This window comes from Populus trichocarpa, chromosome 17 (assembly GCF_000002775.5).
Source record: "Populus trichocarpa isolate Nisqually-1 chromosome 17, P.trichocarpa_v4.1, whole genome shotgun sequence".
Lineage (NCBI taxonomy): Eukaryota > Viridiplantae > Streptophyta > Magnoliopsida > Malpighiales > Salicaceae > Populus > Populus trichocarpa.
In genome coordinates, this window is record NC_037301.2 from 14,296,199 (window position 1) to 14,321,529 (window position 25,331).

General features: G+C 37.8%; 5 protein-coding genes and 1 long non-coding RNA gene across 9 annotated transcripts; 2 read left to right on the top strand and 4 right to left on the bottom strand.

Annotated features, from left to right (window-relative positions):
- The first annotated feature begins 386 nt into the window (after positions 1–386).
- Positions 387–6,101, top strand: LOC18106517 (uncharacterized). Of its 3 annotated transcripts, none has more exons than XM_024589219.2 (5): positions 387–1,613; positions 1,723–1,809; positions 2,028–2,330; positions 2,433–4,381; positions 4,479–6,101. In XM_024589219.2, exons 3-5 carry the CDS (start codon positions 2,142–2,144, stop codon positions 5,704–5,706), a joined length of 3,366 nt encoding a protein of 1,121 aa, XP_024444987.1. In that variant the 5' UTR covers positions 387–1,613; positions 1,723–1,809; positions 2,028–2,141; the 3' UTR covers positions 5,707–6,101. The 3 variants fall into 3 exon arrangements, with proteins under 3 accessions (XP_024444987.1, XP_052304223.1, XP_006372447.1); XM_052448263.1 differs by having other exon boundaries at positions 387–1,077; XM_006372385.3 differs by having other exon boundaries at positions 387–749.
- A 1,573-nt stretch (positions 6,102–7,674) lies between these two features.
- Positions 7,675–10,198, top strand: LOC127904512 (uncharacterized). Its single transcript, XR_008057780.1, has 3 exons — positions 7,675–8,108; positions 8,871–9,932; positions 10,032–10,198. It is a non-coding gene; the product is annotated as an uncharacterized LOC127904512 (long non-coding RNA).
- On the bottom strand, positions 8,522–11,564 carry LOC18106516 (ferric reduction oxidase 2). Of its 2 annotated transcripts, none has more exons than XM_024589389.2 (8): positions 11,227–11,564; positions 11,040–11,142; positions 10,753–10,941; positions 10,414–10,648; positions 9,996–10,323; positions 9,646–9,889; positions 8,864–9,564; positions 8,522–8,756 (listed from the first exon to the last, which is right to left on the bottom strand). In XM_024589389.2, the coding sequence occupies exons 1-8, from the start codon at positions 11,405–11,407 to the stop codon at positions 8,617–8,619; spliced, it is 2,121 nt and encodes a 706-aa protein (XP_024445157.2). In that variant the 5' UTR covers positions 11,408–11,564; the 3' UTR covers positions 8,522–8,616. The 2 variants fall into 2 exon arrangements, with proteins under 2 accessions (XP_024445157.2, XP_006372445.3); XM_006372383.3 differs by having other exon boundaries at positions 10,753–10,938; positions 11,227–11,563.
- A 433-nt stretch (positions 11,565–11,997) lies between these two features.
- On the bottom strand, positions 11,998–15,940 carry LOC18106515 (ferric reduction oxidase 4). The gene is made up of 8 exons (XM_024589390.2): positions 15,659–15,940; positions 15,449–15,551; positions 15,147–15,332; positions 14,810–15,044; positions 13,506–13,833; positions 13,181–13,418; positions 12,383–13,092; positions 11,998–12,283 (listed from the first exon to the last, which is right to left on the bottom strand). Exons 1-8 carry the CDS (start codon positions 15,807–15,809, stop codon positions 12,144–12,146), a joined length of 2,091 nt encoding a protein of 696 aa, XP_024445158.2. The 5' UTR covers positions 15,810–15,940; the 3' UTR covers positions 11,998–12,143.
- A 1,681-nt stretch (positions 15,941–17,621) lies between these two features.
- LOC112324697 (uncharacterized) lies at positions 17,622–21,498 on the bottom strand. Its single transcript, XM_024588790.2, has 6 exons — positions 20,911–21,498; positions 20,492–20,718; positions 19,328–19,438; positions 19,085–19,240; positions 18,704–18,945; positions 17,622–18,052 (listed from the first exon to the last, which is right to left on the bottom strand). The coding sequence occupies exons 1-6, from the start codon at positions 21,231–21,233 to the stop codon at positions 17,729–17,731; spliced, it is 1,383 nt and encodes a 460-aa protein (XP_024444558.2). The 5' UTR covers positions 21,234–21,498; the 3' UTR covers positions 17,622–17,728.
- Positions 21,499–22,693: 1,195 nt separating this feature from the next.
- On the bottom strand, positions 22,694–24,501 carry LOC112325629 (uncharacterized). The gene is made up of 2 exons (XM_052448735.1): positions 23,679–24,501; positions 22,694–23,529 (listed from the first exon to the last, which is right to left on the bottom strand). Exons 1-2 carry the CDS (start codon positions 23,968–23,970, stop codon positions 23,384–23,386), a joined length of 438 nt encoding a protein of 145 aa, XP_052304695.1. The 5' UTR covers positions 23,971–24,501; the 3' UTR covers positions 22,694–23,383.
- Between the last annotated feature and the right edge of the window lie 830 nt (positions 24,502–25,331).

The window sequence follows — 25,331 nt, forward strand, 5'->3', positions numbered from 1 at the left end:
AAAAATTTATGAAGTAAATCCTATTTAAAATAGAATACAAAACCTATCACTTAAAAAGTGTTTATAATATTTTTACGGTTATTTTTTAAAAATTATTTTTAATATCAGCATATTAAAATAATTTAAAAATATAAAAAATTATTAATTTAAAATAATAGAAAATAAAATATTTTAATTTTTTTCTAAAATATTTTTAAAATATAAAATTAAATTATTAGCTTAATAAACAACAAAAAAATTCTCAAAATCCCAACCATACAAACACAAAAAGGAAAAAAGCCTCCAGCCTCCCCTGCATTCCATGGCTCCCAATGAAGGAGGGCATTACAGTCATTTCACGAAAATAATCAAGGGCAGTTTGGGTATACAGTTGAGAATAAAATGGGGTAGAGACAGATAGGGCTTTCGTGGCGTTCATCTAAAGTTGTTCTTAAAGCCAAGAAAATTTGGCTTCCTTCTCAGAAAATACCCGAAATTTCTTCATTCGCCGGAGATTGAATACCCGTCGTCGATCGGATTCCGGCATTGGCTTATATTCCATGTTCACTGAAGACCCTTAAAGAAGAAGAAGAAGAAGAAGAAGAATGGAATCTCTTTGAAGATTTTGCTGATCGGAGGAGACAACCAGGATATTACTATCACTATATTTATCATTTGCTTCGAGAAAATTGAGGAGTTGTAGGAGGCGGCGGAGATTTTGATGATTATTAAAGGAAAAGAAAAGGATTATTTATAAAACGAAAAAAAAGGTATTATTTTGATTAATTTATACGATTTGCTTGTTTTATTACTGGAGATTAATTTCTCTGGTTTTGGTCTTGCTCGTGACGGATTTGAGTAAAGAGGAGATTAGATCAGGAGGTGCGGAAGGCAGATCTACTGTATAGAGTGCAAGATTGCGGGAAAGAAGGGTTCTTAAATTAGGGTTTGTTTTGTTGTTGCAGTGATTTATGGAGTGATATGAGCAAGAATTGATGTTTTGTATGTCCTGGAATGATTGCGTAAACTCGCTGGATTTTTTGAATCTGCTGGCGAAAGTTGATATTTTTTGCTGGATTTTGGAATCTGCCGGCGAAAGTGAGATTTTTTGTTGTTGTGATGTGTGTTTTCTAGAGCTACTGATGATGGGCTCTTCTGTCCGTGTTGATTTCTTATCTCTTGTTTTCTATGTTATTGGATCTGTCCAATCTCCTTGTTTTTCGCAAATCAATCAATCCCAGTGTTATCCAGCTTTGGAAGGAGCGAAGGATATATGGGTTTGTTCTTGTAGGGTAGGTATTTGTCTAAATCTGACAAACAACAGGATCTGAAGAAGTGAGCACTGTTGTTTTTGGTTGAGATTAGAAGATGGGTTCTTCATTTTTTGGATGCTATTTGGACCAGGCACAAGTTGATTAGTGTTTCTAGCAAGTAGATTTACTGTCTTGTTTTGTTGTCACATGTTTTAGATACATTAAGGATGAAATACTACTGTCTCATGTCCTGTTATGTGTGACTTCTTCTACTTGATTATCTTATTACATACAAAGAAGACCTGCAGCAAAGCTATATAGAATCTGAGCTGAGGGAGTCTTTGCAATCCTTCAAAACTGTTTAACACGATCTGCCTGAAGGTCTCGTTATCAGCTTTGAACTACATGGCAGTGTGTTGAAATAGCTGTTCTGTTCTTGCTGAAATCCGTATTGATTTGAGTTGCTGATGTTGTTTTCCTTGTTTTGCAGGTAAGAAGGGCAGAAACATATTAGAGGTTTAGATCTTTCAGTGATTATCAGAAGGAAATTCTTTCTGTCAAGATTGGGGGAATCAGAGTAAGTTCTGGGATTTTCTAATGTTTCCACATCCATATTTAAAACTAATGTGTTGATTGTTAGATGGTGATAATGCAAGAACACCAGTAATGATAAGCAGGGACTTGTCATTATAAATTGGTGTTTAATGTGGCTTGCTTTTTGGAATTTGGTAGGGTGTGTATGATATTCGTATCATACCAGTATGTATATGGCTGATGATTTGTATTTTTTTACAGGCTAAATCCTCTTCCACTCCTGTGACCAGTAGGAAGCAAGGAGCCACGGCGTCCTGCAAGAATTTGGGTGGTGGATCATCAGTTGATGGCCTAGAAATCATAGGATCTGCAAGCATGATGAGTGCAGCAGGTCTAGAACTTACGAATTTTATAGATCCTGATTTGACTTGGAAGACATTTACAAAAGGCCACAGGAGTACGTCAAGGCGTAAGCCAGTTGTTAGAAGCTTTAATGGGAAGGCAAAGCTATCAGATGAGAGTACCAGAAATATGGATGACATGACGGTTTCAGATAATGAGAAGGTAAATATTACACTACTTTGTTTGCACTTGTATCTAATTGTTCTTGATTGATGTGCCTCCATGCTGTGTGAGGGTTTTTAACATTGGTTCTCTACATGGCAGCATGGTGTGGCTGTTCTTGGCCGCCGCTTCAGTGGAAAAAATGAGAAAAAAGAGCATGTACCCATTAAAAAACGAAGACATACAGCCCAGGGTCCCCCACAACCTTCTTGTACCACATCTCCATGCTTTGAAGTGGTTGAACTTAATTCAAGTGGGAAACGACGACGTAGAGCAACTGATGCTGCTGTGCCAAGTAAGCTCAATTTGAAGACATCAGAGGTCCATGATAAGTTTGATTACAGTGATGACTTCTCAGGCATTGAGATACTCGCAGCTGTTGCTTGCAACAATGGTATGATTAATGATGCTGCTCGTGAAGAAAGTTCAATATTGGAAGAATCAACACGAGAAGGAGTGGGCTCATCTTCTTCTGCAGTTCCGTTCAAAGAAACTGTTGCATCCCCAAAAGATATGGCTGATGAAGATAGACCAGATGCCTTTCAAAATAGTGAAGTTACAGTTTTGCATGCATCTGCTGGTACCAAGGATAGCGGAACAGGAGAAGGATCTCTATTGTCACGGGATGAAATGTTGAATCTGGACTTGAATGTTACCTGGGAGCAAACTTGTGATACTTCGATCTTTGATTCCAGTGAAAATGATTTACAAAGTTGTGAGGTTAAGCCTGAAGCCTTGGAACAGCAAAACCGTCCTGACAGAGTGGTTTTGTCAGATTTACTTGGGGATAATACATCCGTTGATTTGATAGGCTTGTCTCTTGGGACATGTGAATCGATTAGAGAGGAACCTGAATCTGAAGCTTGCTCCCTCCATGATGGAAAACATGAAGAATGTTTTCCGTCTCCAACTGGTAATGCCCTGGAACCCTCCATTTGTGATGTTGCCAATGCAGAAGCTTCAAGTCAGGCTGTTTATGGGGATAAATCCCTAGATCATCCATCGTGCAATACACTTCCTAGCCTTACTCTCAAGCAGTGTTCAGAAATGTGTTCAACAGATGAACAAGTTATAAAAGTTTTGTGTACTGAAAGTTTGCAGGTTGAGTCATGTAATGTTTCTCCTCACCATCAACCTAACTTGGAGAGAGTTCCTAGTGAGATTGATCTTTCAATCTCAAATGATAACGGAGAGAATTCTCAGATAGCAACCTGCCCACATGAAGATGGGAAGTTAAATACAAGTAGCTTGGAAAACTGTCCACCAATAGAACCTGCTTGGCTTGGAGTTGAATCTGGAGGTCAAGAAGAAGAATCAGGTGAACGGCAGTGTTCGCCTAATAGAAGTGCCTGTTTGTCTTCTGAGAAAGGCCAACCCGTGATGGAAGTGGATGCCAATGGAACCAATGAGGCTTCTGCTGCCAATAAAGCAGAAGCTCATTCTCCAGTGCAAGCTGGGTCTGAGGAATTGATGCAGAAGTCTTCTGCAGACTCTACTGTCACTCCTGGAGATGCATGCGGAACACATGGTAATGGTTTTACAAGTGGCTCAGCTAAGGTCAATATGGAAGATCTGGAAGATGACAGCTTTGAATCAGATGTTTATCAAGCTGATAAGGTTCACATAGTTGGCATAAACGGTTTAGAACTTCAGGCTGGTTATGATTCTCCGTTTGAGGATGGGGAGTTGAGGGAATCTGATGCACAGTATTACTGGGATGAAAATGGGGAGGATGGTGAAGTCGAGCAGGTGGACTATGGGTCTGAATGTGATGAAGAAAGACTCTGTGTCTTGGATAATGAGAAGGAAATGAAGGTTGAGAGAGGTTCCAGTTCGGGATCTGATTATGTTAGTAGAAAAATTGAACAATGTGGGTTGGGAGATTCTCTGAGAGATGACTTGCTTAGCCCAAAGACAAGAACTTCGTATGTCACTATTGACAAGGATTTCCTGTCCGGGGTGGTTGGATCAAAGGCATCCGATAGAGATTTCCTGTCGAGCATTGAGGAGTCCAATGCCATATTTAGGAAGCATCGTACACTTAGGAGCAGGTGAATTATTGATTCTTTATCAGTTTTACATGTCTGATTTTTTCTTCATAAATTACTTTGTTCTAGCTGCTGATTTGTGCTTATCCTGATATTTCAGATCCAACAGTTTTTATAATTTATATCATCGAGATGAAAGGGATGCAGGTTCCCAAAAATTCATGGGAAGGGACAGGGCTGTTCCTCCAACACGTGGCAGAAGTCCTGGAGGCCATCGCTTTGTCAATGATGCACCAGGCTACTGTGACTCAGAAAGGCGCCATTTTTGTACTTATCGTGGCAATTACACTTCTGGCCCTTCTAGAACTAGAGGTGGTTTTGATAGCCACAGATACGTAATAACCTCAGACCGTGCAGCCTCTGAAGGAGCAGGGTTTGCAGGATCTGACAGTCGTGGCCGCAGGCGATTTGTTAATCCTTCTTCGAACAGTTCATATGAACGGGTCACGAGGAGGAGATCACCTACCAGCAGAGATGATTTATACCGTGTGCATACAGGAACGCAGCCTGTGAGAGATGGTAGCCCAGTCAGGAGTGGGTTTAGAAGATTTCCAAGAGGGGCTGCAACAGGAGGCTTGAGAGGGGAATACCACAGGCCAATGCCAGAGGACAAGATTGAATATTCTAATCGTTATGCACCACGGATGCTTAGGAGAGAAAGAAGCATCTCCCCCTTATGCAGAGGACAACCTAGCTACCCCTTCACACACAAGAAATCTCGGTCAAGATCCAGGAGTCGCTCTCCTTCATATTTAACTAGGGACAGAAATGAGGCTTCAAGGCTTCGTAGCAGGTCTCCAGATTTTAGGACTGATGCTAGGATGGATAGAGTGAGGTTGCCATTTCAGAAGCGTATTCCAGCTGATTTTGAAGAGGGGTTTATCCCTACAAGAAGAAATCACTTTACACAGCATAATCCCAGATGGTTTGATGATCGAAATGGTGGTTTAGATAGTTTCAGGGGAAGAAAATCACCTGTGAATATGTTCCGTTCAGATCAAAGATTTGATTCAGTGCGAACCATCCGGAGATTGGATTCAGAGGATCAGTTCAGAGAGAGGATACGATCCAGAAAATTTAATGATATGGGGAGCGCTAGCAGGGGAGGTGAATTTGACAGCAGTGATGATGGCAGGAGAAAGCATAATAACAAATATGAGATTGTTCAGCGAGTGAGACGATATGATACAGATGGTGGTCTGCGGCGATTCCGGGTTAATGCAGAAGATTCCTTGGTGGCAAATAATGCTACTCCTAACTGTGATGATGGAAACAGAATTACTGACAGAAGGCCTGGAGAGGTCCTTAGAAGGGATGGTGAAGAGTAGTTTATTTGAGATATCACCCAGAATAGCGAAAACTTTGCTTTGGGTTTATCTGATGATAGATAGGGGTTTTTTCCTTCCTTTTCTTTCGTTTATTGTATAAACATTTCAAGTTTTGGTAGGAAGTATCTCAATTCCCTCTTCTTTTTTTTCCTACTGGTGGTGCATGTGAGGAAGCATTCTTACGAGTTGTATTTTCCTTGGCAAGATTCTGCTTCTTCCTTTTCATAGGGGTTAGATTTTGCATTTGTTATATTTTTTTTTCCTCTTTCCATGTTCTTCCCCCCATCCTTTACCTCATTTTTGTCCACAAGCCAACTCTGGCCGTTGTAACCTCAGTTTTGAGGTCATTAAGGTATATAGTGATCAATGGAACTCAGAAATGGTTTTTGGTTTTCTTTTGCTGATCAGTAACTATGAATCTTTTCGCCTCTCTCGTAGCATGCAGTCACTGGCCAACTTTTGTTTCTGATTATTTATTACATATAAGGCTAATAGTAAAATAACCCTTCTCGTTCTCTTTCGTTTATTGGGGAGAGAGGGAAGGCAGGGCTTGATGTTGAGTGAAGTCCACTGTTTCTTGCTTTTTGCTAGAGGAATTGTGGGATACCGAGTGTGTTTGGTATTGCGGTTGCTGTAGAGGAATTGTGGGATACCGAGTGTGTTTGGTATTGCGGTTGCTGTTGTTGTTGTGATTTGAAAAAAGTTGTTTTATAAAAAGTATTTTTAGTTGAGGTTGGTTTGAAAAAATAGGTGTTTGGTTAAAACTGTGGTTGAAATTAAAGTTGAAGAAAAAGTAGTTTAATGTGTTTGGTTAAAAAAATGCTTTTCAAATTGAGGTTATAAAATAATTAAAAATATTTTTAATTTAAATATTGTAGATTTAACTACTATTATTACATCATGAAATAAATAATATTGATATCAAAATTTATTTATTATTCCATTAAACTACATGCAATGTCATCACATACGAAATCTATCCAACAATGACTATATTTTTCATGGTTTCTTAAGCATGCAACAACAAAAACTGAATTTTTTGTTACGTCATCAAGCGATATCCTTCTAATTTAATGAATAAAACACAATTAAAATAAAAATAAAAACTGAATTTTTTTTAACTGGGTCGGACCCGGCAAGAACATAATTGGAATTGCGATCAAATTTCACAAATGCTATGTCATCATGCGATATCCTTCTAATTTATATAGTGTTATTAAATAATATTAAATACTAGTTTTTTAAGTAAAACTCAATTTTTTTTAAAAAAATTTACAATTTCATTACGTTCAAAATTTATTCGACAAGAACTACAGTTTTCATGATTTTTTGAGCGTGCAATAAAATTAGGTAACATATTATCAGGAATAAAATTGAGATTACAGTACGAGTAAATTTAATTCACCTTAAACTAATTTTTTTTAAAAACAAAAAAAAATTAGAAGTTCATGTTCACATGAACAGTGCGAGTGAAATAAATTAACTGCACTGGTTGTTCAAAAAAAAAAAACAACAACTGTTCACGTGAACAGTGCGACGCACTGTTCATTGAATAGTGCAACAGTGGAGCCATGCTCCACTATTAAGAGGAAATCACAACGAAATGTTGCTTCTCCAAACCTGTGGTGCAACAGTTAAAATTGGTGGGTCCCACCAATAAAAATCACTTTTTCACAATGAAATGTTGCTTTTCCAAACCTGTGATGCAACAGTTAAAATATAGTTCACCCCCAACCACGTTACCAAACAGCATCACAGTTGGATTTGAGGCTCATATCTTGGAAATGGACATGCACATGCAATAGTGTTTGATTTCCTGTACATGTTTTGTCTCGATCAGTTTCAAAGAACTTGAATTCGAAGTCATATAGTTCGTTTGTCTATAAAATGACAATATTTCTTTTTCAAATCATTTCAAGTCGTCACTCAATGAAATGATATGGGTGGGAAGGGAAGGAAGGCAGGGCTTGAGGTTGAGTAAAAGACCACTGTTCTTGCTTTTGCTTGAGTAATAGTGGGATACAATTGTATTTGAGGCTCATCTGTCTTGGAAAAGGACAGGCACAGGCCGCAATGTTTGATTTCATGGGCTTGTTTTGTCAGAGAAAGAACTTCAATTCGAAGTCAGAGAAAGACAACTTGGCACCTCGAAATTCTCAAGCTTTAAATATTTCCTTTTCTTTCAATTCTAAGGAATCCATTTAATCTTGTGTCTTGATGGCTGAGTTGATGCTCATGTGCTTCCTCTTTAAAACTTGTATTAATATCCAAGAAGAAGAAGAGTCGATTTGCTAGAGACATTGCATATGTTTCTGTTGCAGCAAAGCTTTCGAGCTGTCTGTTTATCTTCAGATATGAGTCATGGCCAATGGGCAAATTGGGTTCACTCAGACTTCAAAATGGTATGAACCTTCCTTCCTGTTTTTTTTTTCCTGTCCAATATCCTTCAATTTGCTACCACTCAATTACAAACCATAATTAGAGTTTGATCCTAGTGTTATAAGAATAAGCTTGGCAGGTGAGGCATGGACCAGGCCGAGATAGTGAAAAACTTGGATATTTTTTTAAATAAAATGATATCGGTTTGGTTTTTTAAAAATCTAAAATTGTAATTTCATTTAAAAAAAAAAACAAAATGATAGTTTCATGATTAAAAAAAATAAAGGTTAGGTTGACCTGCTGATTTAGGAATCATTTCTCTTGACCCGTGACTGGAACTTTAGGTCAATTCTTGAGTTGGGTTTAATAAATGGTGATGATATTTAACCAAAACACTTGAAACAACTTTTGAAAGTAGTAGAGCTATTGTGCGGTGTGATAAACTGAGACTTTTATAATTTTGCGACAGAAAGAGACAAGGATTTCTAATTTACAAATTTCTCGAATAGAACTGCATGCTAGATTTCTAAATCACCAGCTAAAGCTGATGGACTCGAAATGAAGATTATCTGCTGAAAAAGATGAGCAGACTGCTGCCACTTCTTGCCTCATCGTCCTCGGTCCGCTAACATAAACTCCTACATTTTCCTCCTTCAATTCTGATAGTATTTCTGCAAGAATCCAAAAATTTATATCCAAAGGAAACATGATTTACATATAAACAAATCTGTTTGTTATAAGTTTGTAAATTCACTCATGGGAGGCAAGAACAGCTTACTTTTCAGATTTGGCCTTCGCCCGAGCTGCACTGTGGTGGCTTGACGAAGAGATTGGTGAGGAAGGCTTTCTAGTTCTGTTTCATACAACAACGAAGCAGGTGATGGAGCTGGTGTTGACATATCTGTGGTCCGAATTTGATTTAGTTCCTTAGCGTTTTCTCTTTTGTTCCATAGAAAAGCTGCAGAGGCAGCAATTGTTATGGCTACACACACAAATAACATGCCGAAAGCTGAACTTGCTGGCATTGGATACTTCATGTTGGTATTGTGGTCGATTGGGAATATGTAGAATCGTGTGAGAAGGCCAGTCAACAGAAGGAAAATGATAAAAGAGGAGGAGATTATCACGCTGAGCCACAGCCAGCTGTTAGGGCCTAATACTGCAGAAACTGGTGCATCAGATGGATTAGGCTTGAACAATATTGTTCTAATAGAACTCTGGTTCACTGTTTTTGGCTCTGTCTCTTGGGTTATGTAGGCTTCAATTTGCAGCTGCAATCGAGAGAGGTCAAGAGTGGTCCCTGAAACTGGGAGAAGAAGTTCAAGCATGGTGAGATTGGCATATTTCTTGAATGCACATATAAGGTGAATCGCTGGAGTCTTGCTGCCTGTTGTGTTGGATTTAAAGATGATCTCGCGGATGATGGAGATGAAAGGAGTTACGCCACTTCCACCACTCACCAACACTAGCTTCTCATACCTGGGACAATTTTTTCTATGTTAATTTAGATGCCCCAAAAATTTCAATCTTGATATATAGATTCTGCTAACATTTGATTACCTCATAAAATTGGCTGAAGGAGGGCCATATGGTCCTTCAATAGAGACCTCAAGTCTGTTAGTAGGAGAAGGGGAGGACAGAATCTGATACAACTTGTGAGACCAACTTCCATCGCATTTGATGACAACGCTTAGCTTATCAGAATCCATATTGCTGTTGGAGGTAACAGTAAAGGGATGCCATTGTATCCTGGAAATGCTAGACACATTTATGAATGCAATGCTTGTTGGTGCATAGCTCAATCCTGGCACAACGATGAACAAAAAGAATGTCAAATAATATATCGAGTGAGTGAAAAATTTGATTGCAAAAGCTTTCAGTAACATCTAGTTACAAAATCTTGACTTCACCTGAACTCTTGGAGAAATTCAACTCTACTGTTTCAGATGGTAAAATGCGTGCTGCGACAGAACGGATTTTTTGCTGAGATTGTAACAATCTCAAATATCGATCGATCAAGAAGAGGTAGAAACCAGGAAGGATGAGGCAAGACCCAGCAAAACCAACATGGAACACATAGAAGATAACAAACACAACGTAGAGATGATGACTATAGTAGAAGAGCTCGAAAATCTTTCGCCTTATCCGTCCGAAACTTGTTGCCCACATGACCAATCCAGCAAGCAAAGCTATTTCTCCAGCCACATTGGAAACCATGAACTTGTCCCATTTGAGTATCTGCCACATTCAGCATAAACATGGTCCATAATTTCAGTAGCTAGCACTTAACCAATACACAGTGACTTAGAAGAATCCATAGAATATTACCTGTAATATCTGATGTGTAAGGGACCAATAAGTAACGTAAAATAAACCATGTGCAGTGAAGATGGCCATGGTAATATGGCCTAGCCATATATGGTACTTGATGCTTGCCTCTGAAGTGAGGCCAACATACTGCAAAACTGAAGATCCTCTAGCCACTGGAAAGAATAGAAAGGCCAGGCAGGTGTTTCCTACAAGCCCTAGACTCAGACCTGCAGTTTCCAACTTAACTTCCCACCTGCCAAAAAGCTCAATAAATCAACCGCCCTTCAAATATTAATCAAAATTTTTATAGGACTTTGAAAACATTGCTCTGCAAGTCGAGAAAGAAACAAGCCTTACACTTGAAATTTTTCTTGAGCAGCTTCTACGGCAGCAAATGCAAACATATCATGCATGTAAGAATACAAGGACCAAACCAATAATGCAACAAACATGGCCAGAAATGTTAGCTCTGTCCAGGTAACAATCCCAAGAGGACCTTTCGTTATCGCCAGCCGTTTCGACAATATCATCCGAGAAAACAACCTGCTATTTCAAGAAATTTGATTCATTAGTTAATAATTTTCCTCAATATATAAAACCTTTCCATAATCAAACAATACTTAACCTTGTATATAGTTATTTACCTGGTGTTGATATCATGATCATACTTCTTTTCAAGATGAAGATACAAGGAGGCAATGGTAGCAATGAAGAGGATAGGAAATGCATAAATCAGTATGGTTGAACCTACAAATCAAAGAAACAACATAACATAAACACACAGTCTCTTCTTTTCTTACAATTAGACAACGAAAACCTTACAAAACATACCTTGTTCTCCAAGATAAGTGGAACTGGTTTTTTTCTCAACATCAGGAAACCAATTCAAGTAAAAGGTGTTAGTAGGCGTCACGGACCAAATCATCATGTACCCCAGAAAAACCACCATTAACAACAAGGTTATCACTGCTGAAACTATCTTCATTGATGCACCAGAAGGTCCAGAACCCATCTCTTCCTATCTTTCTTGTAGAACACAGCAGGACTACTTCTGGTCTTAAATGAGTCTCTATGTCCTACCCTGTTGTATATAGTGAATTATACCAATTTATAGATTAACAGTCATCCATGCATGTTTGAACATACATGTGACACATACCTGTCCCTACAAACTATAATATTTTAAAAAATAAGTTTCTAGCTGTGCTGTTTTGAATATAATTTTTTAGCCACGGTGTTATTTTTGAAAAGACTCATGTTAGTGCAAATAGTATTGGAACCTGTGACCACAAAGTTGATGAAATATGAAGACTTTTGATCCCCATTGTTTTGTTGTATCTTCAAAAGCAGTGGTCATAAGCAAAGCTACTGCTTGGCCTGCAATCATTTTCGTTTTCTTTTCTCATTAGACATATATCCTAGATTTCGAACAATTCTTTTTCATTTATAATTATATCTTTTTTGAAAAAAGTACTATATATTTGATTTTTTACCGACATTTTTCTTTTGGTTTCGGTAATAAGGTTATCTTTTATAGCTACTGTGGATAAATCGAGTTAGACTTGAGGCCGGATCGGACAACTACGCGAGAAAAGAAAAAACTTAATGCCAAAAAGGGTTTATGAAGCATAGAAATTACAAAGATTTCAAGAAAAACTTTGTACATATCCACAAAGAAAGAGTTCCTGATAGAGTAGTGCATTGTACTGAAGAAACCCCATTTTTATTCTCTTTAGCAATAAGTAGCATCACCAGTTGAAGCTAATGGACTCAAAGTGCAAGTTATCTGCCAAGCCAGATGAACAAATTTCGGCAATCTCATGTCGCATTTTCTTTGGTCCACAAGCCAGGACTCCAACATCTGAGGCTTTGCAATCGAACAAAATTCCTGCAATGCCAACAGGAAATGATTAGTCCTATGAGAAAAATGGGAAAAACACGCAAGCTATTGAAGTGATTATTCCTATGATTAGTTGCATTTGCTTACTCTTAAGATCAGGCCTTGCACCAAAATGCACCTTGGTAACTTGAACAAGTGACTGATGAGGTTGGCTTTCGAGCTCTCTATTGGCGTTCTGAAACCAGGAGCCCGGTGATGTGGTTGGAGCTGGCACTTCCAAGTTCTGAATTTGCTTCCCTTCCATGGCATGCTCTTTCTTGCGAAAAAGGAAGACTGCACTGGAAGCTATAAAAATGCAGGCACACAGCAAAAACATGTCCCAAAGCACATAATAGGAATAGTGGTATGTATCCCCAGTGCTGTGATCAAAGGGGTAAATATAGTAACGCGTGACGATGCCTAGTATGAGGAGAAACATGACAAATGATGAAACTATTATTGCACCAAGCCATAGCCAATTGTTGTTGCCTAGGCTTGCATTAATGGGCGAGTCCAGTTGGTTTGACTTGAACCAAATGGTTTGGAGAAGCTTTAGGTTATCTTCCGTAGGCAGCTCTCCCTCTCTGGTGATATAGGCTTCAATTTGCAGCTGCATTTGGGGTATGTTTGAAGGTGTGCCATTGACTGGAAGCAAGAGGTCTAGAATGGCAAGATCAGCTGAGTTCTTGAATGCACAAACAAGGAGGACTCGAGGAACTTGACAGTTCTGTTTTGTGCTTTCGACAATAATCTCGCGGATTATGGAGATGAAGGGAGTGATGCCACTACCTCCACTCACCAAAACAAGCAATTCATGCCTGTAAGGTAAATCAAACTTGATGTATATATCATAAATTCATGTACAGTTTTCTAAATACAGGATTTCTTTCCAGCCGATAAACTTACCTTAGAAAATGAGATGAAGTTGGTCCATAGGGTCCTTCAACAGACACTTCGAGACGATCCACAGAAGAAGAAATTTGTCGGTAAAGCTTTTGGGACCAACTTCCCAGTCTTTTGACAACTACACTTAGCTTATCTTGCTCCAGATTGCAGCTTGAAGTTATAGTAAAAGGATGCCATTGTAGTTTCGAAATGCTCGGCACATTTACGAATAGTATGCTTGTTGGATTATAATACAGCCCTGAGAGGGGAGAAGAAAGACAAAACATTAATTTATAATGAAATAAAATGTTTCAATTTCTGCTTCTAGATCAAAATGTGTTCTTACCTGGACTCTTGGAGAAGGTCAGCTCAATACTACCACATGGCAAGAGACGAGCTGAGTCTAATCTCGCCCGTCGCTGTGACTGTAAGAATCTCAGGTATCGGTCTACGATGAAGAGGAAGATCCCAGGCAAGATCATGCAGAAATAGGCAGCACCAACATGCAATACATAGAAGACTACGTAGAGAATGTACAGTTGATGGGTGTAGAAGAAAACCTCAAACATTTTACGCCTAATACGGTAAGAGCTAGTCACCCACATTGCCAATGCAAGTACAGTTGCAATCTCTCCAGCAACATTCGATACATAGGTTTTGCTCCATTCTAGCATCTGCGTGGTCCCATGAAATATTCACTGTGAAAAACATTTAGCAAATGCAGGAAACACCATTGGCATCACTAGGACTTCAGGTATAACACCAAAAGTATTTATTTTTAGTCACCAACGGTCGTTTAGTTCACTTGGTAGCACATCTCAGCTGCTGATAAGAGAAGCCGGGGTAAAGGGGAAAATAGAATCCAGCACCTTAATTATGCCAATAGGTGCTACCAAGAGTACCAAAGATCTGTTGATGACTGACTAAATTCATAAGGCTAACCCACTAATTGCCTAACTATTTACATTTGCCAATTTTGTTACCATTTTTTGAATTAAAACTTTCACAACTTAAGACTTTCTTATGTTATTAATTAATTTTGATTATAAAAAAATAAAAGATGAATATTTAAAAACTCAATTGTTTTGTTATTAGCACTCTAATACTATATTAAAGAACTACTTTAACTAAAAAAATTAAATTATTAAATACAATTTTAAAATATAATTTATATTATACTCTAATATTCTACCAATCCACTAAAAGACTGATAAAAGACTGATCTCATTATATAATCAAATGTAAATGTGCATTCTAGCAGAGTATGTGTAAGAAACCATGCCCCATGTCCTGAAAAGCCTCTTTCCTTTTTGTATTTTGTTTTTCTTTCTTGTATTTTGATGCTGTTAATGTTCATAGATGGTGCGTTCTGTCCAAAAAAAGCTTTGAGCAAAAGGAATCTAAGACCACTTTCAGGTCCCTCACTTCTGTCCAAAAAAAAAAAGACAGCATGATTGGTTTTCAAGGAAAAACAGACGATAAAGCTTTCCAATCACACAAAAAGTTAAAGAGATTCCACACCTTTGATCTGATATTCTGAGGACAAAACAATCAGGATCATAGGATAAAAAGTATAACCACACAAATGCTAAAGGCCACAATATTGACCAAGAAAGTCTAACTAAACATGATTAGTAGTAATGCAAGTACCAGAGCCATTTGGTTAGTCATTGCCCAGTATATGATGAAACCAACAGTATGTGCAGCAAAAAGAATCATCGAAAGATGACCGAGCCATATATGATACTTGATACTGGACTCAGATGTAAGTCCAACGAGAGGCAGAATTGAAGATCCTCGAGTGACAGGAAAGAAGAGAAATGCCCAACATATGTTTCCAATATATCCAAGTCTCAGTGATACACTTCGGAACTTAGCTTGCCACCTGCGAAAGTTGATTGATGGGTGAAAAGCAGCACATCAATGAATGGATTTTGAAGAAGAAGTAGATGAATTGGGATGAACATAAAGATGAAAGGGATCTTACACTTTCTCCCCTTGTTTATGCATGTGAAGATGTCCAAAACTGACATACAAGTAGTTGGCAAGAGACCAGATCAAGAGTGCAATAAACATGGCTACAAAAGCAAGCTCCATTGCTGTAACAATTCCCATAGGGGCCACCACGAGTGCCGGACGTCTTAAGAATGACAGGCGATTGCTTGTGACAACACTGCAATCAGTTTAATATGCAATAATGTGATGAAACCCAAATCATGGAATGCACATTTCACTCTTAAATATCAAAACAATAGAAAGAACTGAAGTGGACTAGGAAGAAAATACAACCTTCTGGAGTTTGGCTTTCTCAGGTTCTTCTGTAAATGAAGATATAAACATCCAAAGGCAGCTATGAACATCACAGGGAACGAAAACAGCAGAAGATTTGTGCCTGTGTAGCAGTGTAGAAAAACCAATCAGAAGAATGAAATAAAACACATTCACAGCATAATGATTTAAGGTAGTTATCTGGATAGGAAAGGATTGTCAAAAAACAACCTTGTCCTTCAAAATATGTTGAATTAAGCTTGCCGTTGAGTTTAGGAGTCCATGCATTTTTGTAAACTTTAGTCGGCAACATAACCCAAAGCATTAGCCATCCAAGAAACATCACTAGGAAGATTAGCCTGAAGATTGTCATGCTGCCCATCTTCTTTGCTTTGTGAGGTTGTTATGGAAGGAGGACGTTGTGCTAAGTTGGAGTTAATTGTAACCCTGTAATCTTTGATGAAGTGCTGTAAGTTAACAGCTTTCGAAAAGAATTTATAGACCATGTAAGACCTTTCTTGTACGCCACCATCATTGGTAGAAGTACAAAGAAACAGCATCACTCATGCATATTCATAACCCCATTTGTTAGTAAACTACATTTTGCAGACAATGTGATTTGCCTCAATCTGGATAGTCAAAAACATTTAAATATGAGAAAATGCCTCTTTTAAGCAGGAAAAAACATGTACTAAGTGCAGAATATGTTATAATTAACCCACATATAAATTAATCCTTTGCGTAAACACTGAAAAAGAATGATTTATCCTAAATGACGTTTACATGTGCATATATTAAGATGCATTATTTGTTGTTAAACTAATCTTATGTCCCTTTCATTAGCTCGTTTACAGATTCTTAAGATATTAAGTTCTTGATGCAGGAGATTTTGGAGGAGTTCGAGCTGTAAGATAGGAGTTGATGGTGATGGACTACCTTGACAGGGGATATCAACATAAGGATGTTAGGAAATAGTAATTGGGGTCCGGTTTAGGGATGTTTTTGCCCACCCCCAAGTATTTTGTCCATAAGTTTTGATCCAGGTGTCAGGATGATGCAAATCACTCCAATTTAGAAAGCTCGTTTAGAGGCTCAGGTTGCAGGCAACCAGCTATGCTCGTTTCGAGGTTGCTTCAATTTCCATCATTTAGACCTACGTTTTCGTTTTTTGCTTTTTTGGTAATTTTCAGGATTTTATTTCGCAGTGATTTTTCTTCCTTTTTCTTCTTAAATTTTGTGGATTGACTTGTTTTAGCCAGCATTTTTAATTTCCTGAATAATCAGATTTTTTTTATTGACAAATTTTCCAACACTAGCTATTTAAACTTGACTCAGTGGGCTGTTTTGGATATCCAGAATATCATTCAAAATTTTCTTATCTTTGTGTGAGATTTGCAGTAGCTTAGAGTTCTCTCAAACACTCGCCATTTTTTATCTTCATATTTTTACTTTTCAATCTAAATTATCATAGTTCAAGCTTCTCAACATGTGGACACATCATGGAAATCTCAAGTCATGGAAATCTCAAGAGTATAGATTTTCACATCTTTCATGAATCTGAAGCAAAAGCTGAGGTTTGAATTGTCTCACGCACCATTGATTTATGTAAATGGTATGCAAGCTGACAATGTCAGCAGTGCTTCGATATATGTTCTTCTTGTTAGTACCAGTTATTGGAGAAAAGTACAGAAATGTACAGTACATGAACTATAGAATAGACAATGGTTACTAGTGCAAGTACAGTTGGCTTTTTGAAGTCAATGCAAGTACAGTTGACTAGTGGCTGAGGAGCAGTGAAGTACATCAATACCAAAATGAGGGGGTTGGCTTCCTCTATCAGCTAGCATGCAATATTTTTTTATGCAAAACGCAGTTGAATATGCTTTAATAAAAAAATAATAGGAGGGAAGAGGTGACAACTCTGCCCTAAAATAAGGATAGGGATCCCAAGTCCTCCAGCAAAAGCAAAAGTTCATGAGTTTGAAACCAACAGTAGGAAGGGTTAAATATCAGGAAAATACATACGAGTTAAGGCTCCAAACATGTAAGTTTGGATAGAGCGGGATCTAAATATTAGCTAGGTATGCGTCCTCTAGTAAGAGTAGTCATTACGAACCTACCTGTAGACTATGCCCATGGGGGTGGTGAAGGGAGGGCTCCAAATGATCATAGGCAACATAAATGCAAACAGAAGGATTTCAATATGCAGCAGCTTTAATTTTGATACCGCATAAAAAAAATTACAAGTTTCATATAGTGCAACACAGTATAAAAGGTTCTGTTATACAGTATTGTTAGCTTCTACAAGTATTTAAGGACCATCATTCCAAAGCCAATACCAAGAAAAGTTGCAATAGAAACCCCAAAAATGCCTGCAAGAATTCCAGGAACTACCAGAGAACCCCATCCTTTGGCTGTGGCCATTCCACATGCTGTCGTAGGGCCTCCGATGTTGGCATTCGATGCTAGAAGTAATAGCTTTAAGTCAAAGCGCAACAGCTTTCCAAATCCAAGAATCACAGCAAGATGAACAGTTACTTGAACCAGAGCAAATAAGAATATACTTGGTGCTGTGTTGATGACATTCCATAGACTCCCACCAGCACCAACTACGGCAAAGAATACCTGTTGGGAAAAGCAGCCAATGTAAAAAAGTGAGATATCCTGTGCTTATTGCGTTCGTCACAAGGAAATGGCTGGAAATTGGAATCCTTCAACAGCAATGTCAAGTTCAAATTTTCAGATACAAGTGGGGATTATTAAGCATTCAGAAACTCAAGGGAGGCACATTTTTGAGATAAAAGAACAAGAGGTCAACGCTATCGACAACAGACAGCAATTTCAGATTAGAAAATTGAGTGGTGTTTCTTCAACAATAATAACCAGTTTAGAGCCATTGACTTAAAGGTTATCCTTAAACAATTTGCAACTTTACACACGCATGCCATATTTTTTTATGTCCGAAATGAAACTAAGAGGCAATGTATTTCTTTCTACCTTTGCCCTTCATAGCCTCAAAACTCCTATAGAGCTATGACTTTCTTTCTTTCACTTTATGAGCATGCTTTATCCTATGTGCATACAAATCATTCCAAAAATCATCTACGAGAAAATATCCAAGAAAAAGATAACACCTTGATCAATCTATAAGAAGGGGTAATTATTAGGAGCCTGGAATCAACAAATACAGAAACAGCAAAGATATTAAGAGGTCAGCTCTTGAAAGAGACACTTAATAAGGCAACAACAAACAAAACTAGATACAAAGTTTTTTACCTGCATCAGAACCATAGCAAGAGTATCGCCAGCAGGAGCAAGATAACCAAATTGTGCTGGAAATAATGTTGCTAAAAAGACAACAATAGCTGTTACTGCTGGAAGAGTACCTCCTTGAATCTTGCACAGTTGCGTGAGATACGCGCCAATCTTACATATCATAAAGGAGATAGCAAGTGCAGTAGCAGTCTGTAGCACAGGGACTTTGTCTTCCGAATTGGATGACACATCCACTTCAGCACCTGCCAAAGAGTCAGGTTCTGATATAATTAGGAACCGTTTCAACCATCAATAAAACATGTCCATTGGTTGTGCCATTTTGTTTCCTTAATAAACAGTTAAAGACTGTTCTGAGTAATTATGTAAGAAGTTACTACATACCTTTAGTTGAGGTTGAAACCTCAGGAGGTATTTTAGAAGCTAATCCAAATAATACCATGAAGTATATAGCACAGATTACATTGTCTGCGGCAACTCCTGCAGCCACAACTGATGGAGAAGCACCAAGTGCCTCTGTAACCGCAACATAATTAACAGCTACAATGACAAAGGAAACAATGTACAATCAAAATAAGCAGACAGCAGTGTGACCAACAGGCCAATTATGAAAATGCAACAACTTACATCCACCAATATAACTCCCCATGAGAGCAGCAGCTATTTTCCAATTATCTTGGCCAAGTGATCGCATAGGCACCATCAGAAAGGCAACGAAAGTTCCAATCACAGTTGCAACTGTAAAATGGAAGAATGAAGTTACCAAAAATCATAGGAAATTAGAACATAAAAAAGACAGAAAGAAAATGAAAATATATAGAGCTTAACACTAACAGCCAAAGTTACATTCATACGTTTCCATTAGCATCCACATGAGCAATGTACAGAGAGTCTGAAGCTCGACAACAGAGCATTGGGAGTGCTCGGCACTTATGAGACAGCGGTAAATTTCACAAGACCACACGGAAGGAAGAAAATATCGTGTTCAATTATTTGAACACAAATTACATTTTTACCAGTTGATAAATCTGTAATAGGCAGAAGTTACTTAGCACCTTGATACATGCTTGGACAACATATGGCTAGACAGCAAGCTGAAGACATTCAACCAACGGGAAGAATATCATAATTGAAACTAGATCGATGTCTTGTTCAGCAAAGACCATTCAGTTTTGGTTCAGTTGCATGCCGTGGGCCATAAAGCAGAGGATGCTGGTAAAACATCACATGCCAGGGCAGACTGTAGAGTTGAGATATGCAGCACTAGCTCCTTACAAGATGCCAGTCATCATACAATGATTCGCACACCAACTCTACTATAATATTAAAAACGAATTGATTTTAGATTAAAAGAAAAAATCACATAGACATGGAGGAACTTATATGAACTGACAAAAATTACTCTCTCACAATCTGCTTCTCAGTTATGATGTGTAAACACATGGGCACCTTCAGTCAAACACTAGGATCCTACTGCTTCCATCAGCTAAACTAGATTACATCCAAGATGATACATATTAGACTCTTTGATTTGATGAAACTAAGACTGATCATTCTTCACATAAATCTCATACATTTTGACCCTGGATTCATGATGTTGCCCCAAGTAACAACCACACCTAATCCTTAACATTCTAAACTTCAAATCTCAATATGAAAATCCTATTCTTTCTGTGTATAAGCAAAACTATTTAGGTACCTTAGGAGATAAATTTACATGATATATACAGGCAATGACGTTTGATTGAAAAATTTGAACACAATTACACATAGTTAAGAGGAAAAACAAACCTGAACCAAGCAAGAAAGCTAAGAGCAAAGTCCCAGTTGATCTAAACACATTCCGCAAGTCAGCTCTGAACAACAGCAAAGGAACAGTTAGGGGCAGCAGATACTCGAACACAACTGAATATGCCCTTGCTTCATAAGGAATGATTCCTACATTACTAGCTGCAAGTCCAACCAATATGCTCACCAAGGCTGCACTCAGCATACTCCCAATTTTTGTCCTCTCAGACCTTCAAAAACAATCAAAACCCACCATTAATGTTCAATTTTACTTATCCAAGAACAACATTAGTCTAACTCACACAACCGTGACAATCTTCTCTAAGGTGGGTCCTTGGTTTAGGGCCCACGTGACCATGCCCATCAACAACTGAGATAAACAGACATGAAATACGTGACACAGAAGCAAGTTAGTTAATTACCAGATACCGAAAGCCCCTGTGGCAAAGAGGGCAGTCCAGGTGCCCCAATGGTCATCTGGAGAAATGATGGGATACCTCAACTGTGAACAAACTTTTACTGATTGAATTGGGTTGCAGCTCTTGTTAGGCCTTGTACATATTGTAGGAGATAAAGGTGTAGATTTTGAAGGAGTGAGGTGGAGGGAGTCATGAGGGGCTGAAAAGGGTGGTGAATAGTGTAACAGTATTCTTGATGAGGGGGAGAGAGGGAGATAAGGTATTAGTGCTGGAGAAGCCATTAATGGAAGGTGTTTAAGAGAGGAATTCTCAGTGAAGTGATACATCTTTGGAGGGTTCTGTTTGTTTGGGTTTTTTGGCAGAGATGCTCCCGTGGCCAAACCGAAGAGACCCACATGACGACAACCTATGAATGTACAAAGGTATTGAGTATTGTCCTTTGTGTTTGTTACTTGGTTATGTTTCTGGGTAATGCTTTATCTATGAAAAGTTTCTCCAAAACCCGGTCCCGCTATGGCAGGATTCAGCCATGTCTCAAGTCTACGGCCGGAATCGACCATAACTCAAGTCGTTGTATCAGATATTCCAAACATTTATCGAACCAAGGAAAAGGTGCCTGAAAGAAATTCCTTGCATAGAATAAGGTTAAAAGATTTCAAATCTACACTTTGATGCTCATTTCCAATTTCTAACACTGGGGTAAGTTATTCATATGAAATTTTAGGTTTTATGGAGCATGAACATGGCTCAGACCCAACAAAATTATTGAATTCAGCTAGGAGTGAACATTGTTGTTACTTCGATGAACAGTTCTGGGCCTAAAGAAAATCTGAAGGAAGACAAGTAGAAGTGTAGAATTGTCTAACAACCCAAAAAGTAACGTAAAAGTGGAAGTTTCCATACCCAAATTACTAGCTGCTAGTCCAACTAAAGTACTCCCTAATGCACCACTCAAAGCACTTCAAATCTTGGATAACAAATCAGCTCACAATATCAAACATGTTTGTTTGGTAATGCGGTCTCAAGTGTTTTTCCAATTTCAACAACAATATCCGATGGGCCTAAGCTATCACAACTATACGTGGGATCCCGCATTCATGCACACGGAATTCAACGAACGGCCCAGATTGCAGGATCGCGACAAACACCAAAATATCATGATTAAAAAACAAGAGAAGGGGTGGTGAATTCCCAGATACCGAAAGCACCAGTGGCAAAGAGAGCAGTCCAGGTAACCCCATGGACCAGTAGGAGGAATAAGAGGGATATTCAGATTCAGATTGGATCAAACAGTTATAGATGATCGAACCAAATTTGGGTCTTTAGAGGATACAACTGAGGAGAAAGAAATGATGTCTTGTTCCTGTTATTTGCCGACAGTAATGTTTATCTGATGGGGTTGGTGGTGGCAGTAAGAATATTATGGAGGGGAATGTAATGTGGCCGGTGGGTTTCCGGTGATGGGACTGCTGGAGAGTGGAGAAATGGAAGTTTTGAAGCCATTGAAGAATGTTGACCGCAAGTCTTTGCTGCTGAGATCAGAGGGAGACAAGAGGAGGCAAAGACAGGAGGAGGAAGTGAAGATGGAAGTTACAGTACAAATTTAACCGAAAGATTTACATCTGAGTACCAATGATCAAAACTACTAAAGAGAAAAATGGAAGAAATTAACCAAAAGAAAATTATACCAATTTAACTCCTTGTATAGCTTAAGAGCATTTTCATAATAAAAAATATAATTATACCAATTTAGATTAAAAAAAAACATTGACGAAAGGATATATTAAGAAATTAAATATTATACAAGAATATTATTCAATTATTCATGTAAACATGGTAGAATTTTGCAGTAACAATTAATCTCACACAGGTCTAATGATGCTCATTATTGTGATTAATAACAGCAACACCTCTTGGCGAAGGATACAAGGGGGAATGATAATGCGCAAGAACATTAGGACTACATAAGCAAGCTGTTACTCCCAAAACAAAGAAAATAAAAATTTCCAAAAATGTAAGCAATAATGGCAGGAGCAACCAAAGAACTCGATCCACCCTTTAGCATTGCCCATTCCATATGCGGTTGTTGGGCCTCCAATATTAGCATTTGATGCAATCAGCAACGGCTTTTGATCGAATCGAAATAGCTTTCCAAGTCCGAGGATCACAAAAAGATGAATGGAAACCTGAACAAGAACAGATATCAAAATGCTGGGCCACAGGGGCTCTTTTAGTCGTTAGGGACCTTTCGTGATTACTTGACGCAGTATGTTTTTAGGATTATAAAATATATTTGATGTATTCTTGAGATTATTTCGAAAGTTCTTCAAACCGCACTGTTTCAATTGCAGTGAAACTTTTTGTTATATGTAATTGTTTTTGTTTTTCTGTTGTGATTAATAATCTTATCAGGTTGAGTGATCCTATAATCAACGGGTGATGCAAATGAACTAACTAAATAGAAATCCTGTAAATCTCAGCTCACCTGCTTCAGAATCATAGCCAAAGCCTCACCAGATGGTACAAGGAGATTGAACTGGGTTGGAAATGCAGCTGCTATAGCCACGCTATCCAGAATCGGTACCATCATATAGGCCAATACTGTTCTAACTATTTTTCCAACTGTCACACAACAAAACCATCAACAAACCCCTCAAAACCCATCTTCTAATCAGATAACATAGAAAACCAGCAAACAAATTCCCATTTCAGAATCAAACCCAATAGTTTTTTAGCTGATTTTCATACTAAAAAAAAAATCTGATTTTTACCTGTTCCTATCAAGAAAGCCAGAAGAAATATCCCAGTAGACGTAAACACGCGACGCAAATCAGCTCTAAACAGCAATAGTGGAATTGTCAATGGAAACAGAAACTCCAATAGGATAGAATAAGCAGGAGATTCAAAAGAAATAATCCCCAAACTACTAGCTGCTAGCCCAAGTAAAGCACTCACTGATGCACCATTCAATGCACTTCCAATCTTGGTCCCTTCTGACCTGAAAAAAAACAAGAATTTAGACCAGATCTGAAGCATCCGATACTTTTGACAACAAAGCATCATCAACAGAGATTGGATCCACAGAACATTCAGATTGAAGGAAGTACGTGCTAGAAAAGACCATAAACCTGCCTTGCTTGGATTGGCAAACCAGATGCCGAAAGCTCCAGTGGCGAAAAGAATAGTCCAGGAGCCCCATTGATCAGAACCTCAAGATATAATCTCGATCTAACACTCACAGATCGAATTAGTGAACTGGTCAGCCTTTTGCTTTTAGTAACCGTGGACAGAAAGCATTGGTTCTAGCTTCTGTTGTTTGCTAATAATAATGTTTGTCTGGTACGGTTGTTGGTGGTTCGTGAGATTTCTGTAATAGCAATATTTTGGCGGGAAATGAAATTGGACCGTTGGGTTTCTGGTGATGGTGCAACCGGAAAGTGGAGAAATTTTTGCATGTATACTAAATTACTTGACTGGAGCAGTAAAAAATGTTGGTGTATAAGAAAGAAATTCATGGATTTGATTTACATAAAATGAAAGTCGGAATATCAATAGAGTTTTTGAAGGACAACTGATATATCACAGAAAAATTGATAAAAGGTAAATGGAAGCACTTAATTGAATTTTTTTTTAAAAAATCAGTGTGCTCAAAATGAAACAAAATTAGAATTCATATACTCGAATCGAGGAAAAATATAAAATTGATGCCCTAAGTGCAATTATCCCCATAACATAATAGGTGAAAGAAGTTAATTAAGACTAAAAACTAAACCCCCCAAAGAAAACCAACATGGGAGTAGTTGATGCACTCGAATTTACAGAGACCGAATTGTTTTGAGTATTCAGGTGAGAATTGTATACTATGAGATGAGAATTTGACTCGAGAAAACTATGTAAATAGCTTAATACATGTTTGTTATGGATAAGTAAATATGTTTAGGTCCTCGAGCAAATCTAATCACGCTAAATTAGATATACATTTTAAAAAGATAATGAAAGATTTAATAGTTATATCAAGCTTAAAATTTTCTAAGTGATTCTATAAATAATTTTCCTGTGTTGCATACTGGCAATTGAAATTTTTGGAATTAAACTTAAAAATTATTATTTGAGCTAATTTTGTTATTTTCATAGGAGTTTTTAAATTATTTTTTAGTAGAGATAAATTTTTCTAGCTTATTTAAATTTTAAAAAATAAAATTGCATATTTATAATTGTAACTTTTTTGGCCCATTAATTTTTTTTTCATGTAATTGTTGTCCTATTAACTTCCGCATGTATTATTAATTGGGTTTTTAAAGTTGTGGTGCTTTTTTTACTATGCTTCTCTCTCTGTTTTTTTTTTTAATTATTATTATTACAGTAAAATATTGATACCGTCTCTTATGTGGAGATGAATAATTTGGCTTCAGGTGGATTTTGTT